At 37.9% G+C, this 10,542-nt stretch overlaps 1 protein-coding gene and 1 long non-coding RNA gene across 3 annotated transcripts in view; one reads left to right on the forward strand and one right to left on the reverse strand.

Annotated features, from left to right (window-relative positions):
* Positions 1-3,422: 3,422 nt before the first annotated feature.
* The window catches only part of lto1 (LTO1 maturation factor of ABCE1), a 90,237-nt gene continuing 83,117 nt past the window's right edge, over positions 3,423-10,542 (forward strand). Inside the window, exon 1 of one of the 2 annotated variants that reach the window (XM_051943014.1) lies at positions 3,423-3,601. In XM_051943014.1, the coding sequence (XP_051798974.1) occupies positions 3,513-3,601 (89 nt within the window). In that variant the 5' untranslated portion in view covers positions 3,423-3,512. The remainder of the gene's footprint in view (positions 3,602-10,542) is intronic. The other variant, XM_051942996.1, reaches the window with a different exon arrangement.
* On the reverse strand, positions 3,541-4,858 carry LOC127532045 (uncharacterized). The gene is made up of 3 exons (XR_007939256.1): positions 4,670-4,858; positions 3,833-3,941; positions 3,541-3,673 (listed from the first exon to the last, which is right to left on the reverse strand). It is a non-coding gene; the product is annotated as an uncharacterized LOC127532045 (long non-coding RNA).

Raw genomic sequence — 10,542 nt, forward strand, 5'->3', positions numbered from 1 at the left:
CGAAGGGGTCCCCAGCCCCGCTTCCAGTCCGGCCTCCCGCCCGGCCTCCAGAGGGGTCCTGCAGCCGCCGGTTCCCAGTCCGGCCTCCAGAGGGTCTCGTCGGGCCAGCCGCTGGTTCCCAGTCCGGCCTCAAGAGGCTCCCCTGTCGGGCCAGCCGCTGGTTCCCAGTCCGGCATCCAGAGGGTCCCCGTCGGGCCAGCCACCAGATCCCAGTCCGGCCTCCAGAGGGTCCCCTTCGGGCCAGCCGCCGGTTCCCAGTCCAGCCCCGGGCCGTCTTCCGGAGCGATCCCTCCAGCCTGACCAGCCCCAGCCTGTCCAGCTCCGGCCTGCCCAGTCCTCGGCCCTCCAGCCTCTCCAGCCCTCGGGCCACCCCCCTGAACGTTCCCTCCAGCCTGTCCGGCCTCCAGTCCAGCTCCAGCCTGTCCAGCCCTCGGGCCGCCCGCTGGAGCGGTCCCTCCAGCCTGTTCTCCACCTGCCAAGCAATCGATCTGGCTGTCGAAGAAGGAAGTAGAGCTGCTGCACATAAGCTTAACATCAGTGAATCGATGGTGAGATGTTGGAGACAGCATGAAGAACTGACTCAATGTCAAAAAACGACAAAAGCTTTCAGAGGTAATAAAAGCAGATGGCCCAAACTTGAAAATGTTTTTGAAGACTGGTTGAATACACAGAAAGCAGACAGGTAATTGTACGTCTGCTGTAACACTGCCGTGTTGCAGGCACTGTCTGGAAAAAAGCATTTATTTAATTAAAAGCTAAAAAAATCTTTCTGTGTAAATAGCTCATGTTACAATGTGGACACCTGTAGCTTATAGACAAGTGCGGCCTATATATGTACAATTTTTTTTTCTTTTTAAATTTAGTGGGTGTGGCTAATATTCAATGGCGCTCAACAGTCTGAACATTCCATTATGTAATCATCTTGCCTGGGGACCAGACAGCCTTTGTATTGTGTATTACAAATACACATAAAGTCAGTCTGGAACTGCTCCATTGAACCAAATCTAGCCCAGAGGCGGGACTACCGATCACAGCTTGAATTGGAGAGAGCCAATCAGCGTAACACATGTGTGACGCAATCACTAAGCGACCTAACAATTGCCTTTCCGCCATGATGTTTTGTAGTTTTAACGGCTTCCTTCGCCGTACAGGGGTCCTGAGGAAAATCTAAGCTCTCCCTTTCAACAGTGGAGGGCAGCACTACGCATTCTATCGTACAGCCTGCCAGAATTAAAAATACATCCTTTTTAAAAAGAAAAGCTTTAAGAGCTGCTTCTTGTTGAGGTTTTAAGGACAAATTCAGCCCGTGCAAAACAGAGGAAAGTGCACGAGAGAAACCTCGCTCTGTTGCGGTCGCCAGCTCGGCCCTGAAGGTGACGCATCGTTAACTCCCGCCTCTGGTGCTCTGATTGGTTTGGTCTGATCTGCTCGGAGCTTGAAAACCTGTCAAAATGTGTCAATGAAGGAGGGCTAGACCGTATTCCCGTATATCCCTTATAACGGGAATACAGTCTAGCTAAGCTAGGCTAGTAATCATCTGCATGGTCTGTATGTATACACACACACACACACACACACACACACACACACACACACACATATATATGGTATGCCTTTCTCTACCTCCTTCTCCTTTTTATTATTGCTCCTCTCATTCTCATTCCATTTTGTCTTGCTCGTTCCATTTTGGTTGAAGACAGGTGAACTCGCCTGCTGCCATTTTATAGTGCTTAAGCCTGATCGGTGTGTCTACAATTAAGCGATCATGTGTTTGTGCACCTGAATGTTGTATTTAACCAATTGGCTAATGGGTGTGGTCATTTGAAAGTCAGTGCTTTGGAATTTGCAAGGAAGTGACATCATGATATGCATCTGTGTCTAATGTTTAGTGTTTTGCAATTCACTGTGTGCATTGGTTTGCAAAAAGTGTAAAACTGACATTGTGCTTATAGTTGTGCTAACCTGGTCCGGTGTATTGCTCCTTGAGTGTAAGGTTTTGATAACTGTGTAATAGTTTTGATTTTAGTGTTTATGCAATCAGAAAAAAACTGTAATCTACAAAGTAGAAATATAATAAAATGTAAAATAATACAAAACCCCCCCAAAAAAGCAGTTCATAATGTTCTTCTCAGGATGTGGGTGCTGAAATTGGACAATAAAACACATTGATTGCATCCTCAAAAAAAAAAAAAAAAAAAAAAAAAAAAAATATATATATATATATATATATATATATATATATATATATGACATGCCGTTTAGGAAATTATATATAGAATGAAAGTCGATATATATATAATGAAAGTCGATATATATATAATGAAACTTGATATATATATAATGAAAGTCGATATATATATAATGAAAGTCGATATATATATAATGAAACTTGATATATATATAATGAAACTTGATATATATATAATGAAAATTGATATATATATATATAATGAAACTTGATATATATATATATAATGAAACTTGATATATATATAATGAAACTTGATATATATATATAATGAAAGTCGATATATATATAATGAAAGTTGATATATATATATAATGAAAGTTGATATATATATATAATGAAACTTGATATATATATATAATGAAAGTTGATATATATATATATATATAATGAAAGTTGATATATATATAATGAAAGTCGGAATATAGAATGTTCAGATTTTCATTCCATCTATTCAAAGTTTCATTCCATATATTCAGACTTTTTCCTACTGAGCCCTGGAAGGACATGGCAAACAAAAACAGGAACCTTATTGGACATTTGCTCTTCAGATGAGCTCTTCTGTGATTATCTGTCTTCATGGTTGTCACAGGGAACGGCGACTACGTTTGAGAAAACAGGTAATTTTTAGAGATGTTTTGATTCTGAACACTGAACGTGTTAGCATTAGCTTAGCTACTTAGCTTCGACTACATTTGCATCCCTACATAGCTTAAAGGTTAAACACATGCACCATATGTTGATGATAATGATAATATCTATGTTTATCTTTATAGCTGGTCTTAAGGCTAATTACGAGGCAGAGGTCAGCTGCTGCCTGGACACATCCATGATCACGCCACTGGTGGGACACAATTGTACTGGATTTCAGCTGAAGGCTGCTGTTCTGTCCAAACTGAGACACATAATAGAAGCACATTTCAATAATATATCTGCTGCAGTAGTGCAGTTTATCTACCTAGATTGGTGTAACAGTAAAAAAACAACAACATATGCTACTGATGTTTCTGACTAAAATCTGCTTGAAAAGCACAACTGCTTATCTGTCAAAATGTGTGTAACAAAAGTGTGCACTGAACACTGAATAAAGTCTCTGTAGATTATAGACAAAATTTGCATCTCTCATCACAAATTTCTGTTTATTCACCCAAAGTGCATGAGTAAAATACAAAACAGGTGAAGTACTAAAAAGATTTATTTTCTAGAAAAGCCAATAGTCAACAATGCAGTTTAATTCTGGGACAGTTGCTCCAGCACCGACACCATGGGTCCCATCAGTGCAACCAAGGTTTTCATTCATCTTCTGGATGTTCTGGAGCATGGCAGAGGTCACGTCTTGGTGTCTTCCGATCTGTTCCAAGAACCGTTCCTCTGACCTCTCCAGACACTGTAGAGGATCCACAGCAGCTTCCTGGTTCCCTTTTCCTGCATAAAAGCACCAAAAAGTACTAGTTGTCAGTAATTATTTTCTATTTTCATAAACACAGTTAACTTAAAGTAAATGTTCTATTTTGTGATTTTAGGATGAGTCAAAAGATAACATACTGATCATGTTGATGTCTGCATAGTCTAAACAGATCTTACTTGATTTGGTCTGTAGAGAGGAGGACAGCGTGGAGGAGCTGCAGGACGGAACCAGTAAGCTGCGGACTAGTGCTCCTGGTAACTGGACCTCATCATCCAAGGCCGACAACTAAATAAAATGAACAAGACATGCTGTTGATAGCATCTGTAATACAAATGATTTTATCCATTAACTGATTTACTGCTTTGTCCATACAATGTTAGAAAGTGTTACAAATAATACCTGTAATCATTTCCAACAGTGATAAATGCCTTGTTTTATTTTACAACAAAAAACACCAAAAGCATCTGTGTATAAGAAATCAGTGCATTGGATTTCCACATCTGCAAAGCTAGAAAATCACACATCAGAATTTTACCTTGAAATTATGAAAATAGCGGCAGATTACCAGTACTCTTTACTTCATTGTGTTAACTTGATCATTTGAATCAGTTTTTTAGACTTGTATTACTGATACGAAACATAATCAACACATAAATTAAAATGTGTTCGCAAAGAGTTCACTGGTTCTTCAAGGGAAATTTCAATGATAACCATATAGTTCAGTAATATGAATAATGGGTCATTGTGTAACAGCGTGGGAGGTTCTGAATACAGGTCTTGGACTGAAATATTGCTGCTGCTTTCCTCCGGTTTTATAAGGAGTTGTTTCATAGCTTGTTAGCTTACCAGCGGCTAACTGGCTGGCAAACAATAGTTCAAAGCCAACCTCTAATCACTGATCCGGTGTCCGGACCGCGTTAGCTGGCGGAACGTTCATAATACTGATGTGGGACTGTTGTAGCTAGCGTATTCATAGTAGGATAACAGCAGGATGTTGGAGAAATAAAACTTACCATTATCAGGATCGCTGGTCTGCATGGCAGACTCTTAGCGCATCGCACTGCTTGAATGTCTGTGTATTTCAGGCCAATTTCAAAATAAAACTCAATAAAATTCTCGTCCGGGTGAGTGTCCTTCATTGTCGCTTCGCCATACGGACATGTCCCTTCCGGGGCTCGGTAGGAAAAAAAGATTTGATATATATATATAATGAAAATTGATATATATATAATGAAAGTCGATATATATATAATGAAAGTTGATATATATATAATGAAAGTATATATATATATATATATATATATATATATATATATATATATATATAAACTTTCATTATATATATATCAAGTTTCATTATATATATATCAAGTTTCATTATATATATATCGACTTTCATTATATATATATATCAAGTTTCATTATATATATATCAAGTTTCATTATATATATATCGACTTTCATTATATATATATCAAGTTTCATTTTATATATATCAAGTTTCATTATATATATATCGACTTTCATTATATATATAATTTCCTAAACGGCATGCCATAATATATATATATATATATATATATATATATATCTCAACTTTCATTATATATATATCAACTTTCATTATATATATATCAACTTTCATTATATATATATATCAACTTTCATTATATATATATATCAACTTTCATTATATATATATCAAGTTTCATTATATATATATCGACTTTCATTATATATATAATTTCCTAAACGGCATGCCATAATATATATATATATATATATATATATATATATATATATATATAATGAAAGTTGATATATATATATAATGAAAGTTGATATATATATATATATATATAAACTTTCATTATATATATATCAAGTTTCATTATATATATATCGACTTTCATTATATATATATATATCAAGTTTCATTATATATATATATATCAAGTTTCATTATATATATATCGACTTTCATTATATATATATCAAGTTTCATTATATATATATCAACTTTCATTATATATATCAAGTTTCATTATATATATATCGACTTTCATTATATATATAATTTCCTAAACGGCATGCCATAATATATATATATATATATATATATATATATATATATACATACATACACACACACACACACACACACATATATATATAGATATAGATGTATACACACACACAGACTGCAGTGGGCAGTCTGTCTCGCTGATTGTGGGGTCAGCTCTGTAGAGGCTCAAAGCACAGTTAGGTCCCACTTCGTCATCAGAATCAGAGTCTGAAGAAAACGGCAGGAGGCACCTCCTATTCGAGATGACTCCTCTGTGGGCTCTGAAGTAGCTCAGCTGGATTCGTCCTGCAGCAGTGCATCAAGGCTGATCCATAACCTTTCACGCTCTCCTCTTGGTAGACACTTTAAATCCTTAAAGAATAGGTCAAGGCCTGTAGCCAAACTGAGCCCTTCATGGTGCTGTTCAGGTGGCAGAGAGCCTGTAACACCACAGACCATGAGACATAAGTCTCATCTCCAAGGAGCTCAGTCACATATCTGCAGCAAATCATTTTTAAAAGTGATTTTTAATTATTTTACTCATTAACAGTCAATTTAAAAAGGTTTTCAGAGGTATGATCACTAGCAATAAATCCCATAAATAAAATAGTCCAGTTTACAGTCACTAGCTTCTCCAGTTTTGTCCACTCTGCTGTAGTCAACATAGCCAGTTTGTGCTTCTGTCTGCCAAGAGTAGCTTTGACGGCCTCTTGGTTCTTCAGGAGATGAGAGATCATATCCAGCATTGAATTCCACCTCAGGCACACATCTGTGCATCTTTTTCTTGTCCAAGTGCTGTTTGCTCCTGGTGTAGTTCCTCTGTATTGGCTGGGCTATGCTTAAAGTGAGCCAGTATCTTGTGACACTTTGCCAACACATCACTAAACCCACAGTTGTCAAGGCAAACAGCAATGGTTCTCTGCAAAATGTGAGCAACTTCGCACAGCCATTGAAGAGGAGTGGGCCAACATTCCACAGGCCACAATCGACAACCTGATCAACTCTATGCGAAGGAGATGTGTTGCACTGCATGAGGCAAATGGTGGTCACACCAGATACTGACTGGTTTTCTGAGTCCCCAGACCCCCCAACCACCACCACCACCAATAAAACAAAACTACACCTTTCAGAGTGGCCTTTTATTGTGGGCAGTCTAAGGCACACCTGTGCACTAATCATGGTGTCTAATCAGCATCTTGATATGGCACACCTGTGAGGTGGGATGGATTATCTCAGCAAAGGAGAAGTGCTCACTATCACAGATTTAGACATATTTGTGAGCAATATTTGAGAGAAATGGTGATATTGTGTATGTGGAAAAAGTTTTAGATCTTTGAGTTCATCTCATAAAAAATGGGAGCAAAAACAAAAGTGTTGCGTTTATATTTTTGTTGAGTGTATGTGATGAAACTGTCTTTCCAGATTAGATGAAATTCTGCAGAATTTGTAGAGTGCCATTGCCTTTCCAGTCTTCTTGAATTCTGCTTTAAGATACACAGTAATTAATTTTACTATGGAGCTAGTTTATTGTAATTTATTGCCTTTAGAAAAAATAAGTACATAAGTAATCTATAAAGCATATGCTGTATTTGTCTGTATTAACCTTGAGAATAAAGTATATGCTGTATTAATCTTGAAAATAAAGTTGCACAAATAGAAAGTAGTAGTAGAAAGGCCCTCTGAACTGTGGCTTATGCTTCACACAATCTCAAGCTAGTCTCAGTTTAACTGAACATAGATGACCAATGCTGCTGTGCTATTGGGAGCTGCATCTCAAAACATCCAATTTGGTGAGATGACACTTTGGCACAACCAGTGTCTTGTACATGATAAGCTACTTGTGAGTTGCTGGGACTTGATTTAACATGCAACTGAACAGATTGGACAAAAACATCCAGCAAAAACTTTTCAAGTGTGGTTCAGACACAGGGTGGCAGTGGGATCTCTGCTGGAGATAAAGAAGGTGGAAAACCACAGTTTTTGATCTGGCTGTGTGAGTGTAAATGTGAGTGTAGTTCTTTCAGGCACACTGCAGTGCAGGACCTGACGATGTGTGTGTGTTTTGGGTGAATATGGTAAGACATGATCACAGAGATTTGTCAGCAGACAGAAGCCATGCTCATGTTAATGAGGTCTACATGTACGGTGCAGCATGGTGGGCTGTCTAATGAAAAGCAGACCAGTGTGTGTGTGTGTGTGTGTGTGTGTGTGTGTGTGTGTGTGTGTGTGTGTGTGTGTGTGTGTGTGTGTGTGTGTGTGTGTGTATGTGTATATGTGTGTGTGTGTGTGTGCTCAGTGAGCCGCATACCTCAGTGAGGAGGTGTGACACTATAATGCTTCTTATTCCCTAATAAACACAAGGCTCTTCCTGTTTCCAGGCTTTGTACCAACAGGGAGCTCTGAGGAGGAGCTGCTGTCATGTTTCTCTGATCGTTTAAAGATTATTAGTGTGAGTCAATCCATTTCCGGTGTTTACAATACACACCCACAGTTAATATCTATGAGAATCTTTTAGAAAAAGGTAGGTGCACTTCCTTGATTATTCTTCTCTTTGGTCTGCTCAGCATTAACACATACATTGCAGTCTACCTGATCTACACTATAGGAGTCAGGTCCCAGTAGCAGCAGTGCAGGGAAAGCCAGTGAAGTCATTATTCATCGGATTTCCTCTCTAATTTGATGTTTTAGTATTACTAGAAAAATCCCTAGAATCACTAGAAAAATGTTCCAAGTGGCATTTTGTTTATTATAGTGACATGCCTGCATGACTTGTTTGATCAGCCATCCAAACTACTGAGCTTATGCCCCTGACATGAGCAGGACTGAAAAATGCATAAACCTTCTTTAAACAGAAGGAAGAAATAACTAATAGTTATACAAATAGAGAATAGTAGACTCTTTTCTTCTTGTGTTGCTGTTGCTACCTATTTCCTTTACAAAGATGAACATGCCAACACTTAAAATCTTAATATAATCTTATGAAGTCAAGACATCAGGTCTGTGCTGAGCTGTGAAGTTGGTCTTTTGCCATACTGATTGTATTCAAAATGTCAGTGATGTCTGGAGGGCAAAAGAAAATTTGTAACAACAACAAGGAAAGCACTCAGGGAACATAGTACTCCACCAAGGCTGCTCAATCATTGTGTCATTTCCAACTGATGAAATCTTTAATAAAAAATTACCTTGCAGTGAGCACAGGTATGTGTTATGCATGTCTGCATTATGTACAGATACCGAATCGCATGACCTAAATATGGAGTGGGCGGTGGGAATTGATGGGACTCGGAAGCATGCCCACAATTTAATCAGTTGTTCCTTGACAGATAAGTTCTGATAAATTTGCAGTAGTCGATTTGTGGTAATCATATGATTGTCAGGAGGCAGCTGACGTAGTGTTCATTTGTAGTCATAGTAACATTGATCTTTAACAAATCCATGGATCCAGACCATAAGCTGCAAAACTTCATCTATGTCCATTAATCTGTTTTTGAGTAATGTTGCTTACAGACAGACGGACAAATGTACAGCAATTGGCTGAGTTGGCAGAGCAATAAAGTATGATATGATTTGAAAAGAAATGAGTACATCTTTTTCATTTCAGTGATAAAACTGTGATATGGTAGAATAGCAAGCATGCTTTGCTGAGCAGTATTTTAAATCAAGGCAACAAGTTGTACTCTGATTAAGAGTCACTATGTCTTTTGATTTGTTAATAAGTGCCACATTCACCAGATCACTGAAGAAATGTGTACATTTCATGTCTGAAGCAGTTTACATTATGAGGTTTGGTGGTGAGTCTCTGCTGGTGAGAAACAGCAGTGTGGAAAAAACCCCTACGAGAAACAAGAAGTAAGCCTGCACTCTGACAGTAGTCTGTATCACCAGATGAAAGTATGGCAACACATCTGACATGATTTACTCTTCCCCTTCTGCTGTCTATGTGCATCATTTTCAAAATCCCTTTCACTCCAGGACACACCTACCACAGTGATAAACATTTGGATTGTGCGATATAGCAACGCTGTAGTTATTTTTGCTATGAATTATCCATTCTATTGGCAAGGCTTACCTTCTTCAACAGAAAGGTTCCACCAAAACAAGTCCCTTGTCACTATTTTCAGGAAACATCAATGCTTAGCATCACTCAAAATGGGAATAGTTTAAAGAAATACAAGTGAGTCAAAACCTTTTCTCCCCCAGCAAAATCAGCATGATAATGTGGTGTAGTCAGACTGCTCTATGCAATGCTGTGTCAATAACTAGAGAACAGTCCAGCAAAGTGAGACTACTGTGTGAGCAAAAATTCTTCATTAGCTTAAACTACTGGGTTTTTCAGATATAACTGAGCTTGGTAATTATAGTATGTGTATGAGGAAAAGTACAAGGTGACACAAAAAACGGGAACGTTTTAACAAGCCAATAAAACCAAGAGTGATGGAAGAAAAATATTTTATTCATAGTAATTGAAACTTTAAAACATGCCATTTAAGAAACAATGATGGAATTTTCATTTTTTTTAAATTACTTCCTGTAGATGGCGTCCTCCTGTACGAATGCATTCTTGAAATCTACCTGGGGCTATCTCAAGAGTAAAGTGTACACGACTCAACCAAGAACTCTGGATGAGTTAAAACAGAGAATTCAGGATGAAATTCACAGTATCCCAGCTGAGATGTTGCAGCGGTCAATGAGGAATCTCAATAGCAGATCATAACAATGTTGTAGCTTTCAAAAAAAAAATCTGGCTTTCATGTCATTTTCTGACATGTATTAACACTGTCATTTCTGTCTTTGAACATGACAAGATTGTTGAGCTCTCAC

The sequence above is a fragment of the Acanthochromis polyacanthus genome, chromosome 2 (genome assembly GCF_021347895.1).
Source record: "Acanthochromis polyacanthus isolate Apoly-LR-REF ecotype Palm Island chromosome 2, KAUST_Apoly_ChrSc, whole genome shotgun sequence".
Lineage (NCBI taxonomy): Eukaryota > Metazoa > Chordata > Actinopteri > Pomacentridae > Acanthochromis > Acanthochromis polyacanthus.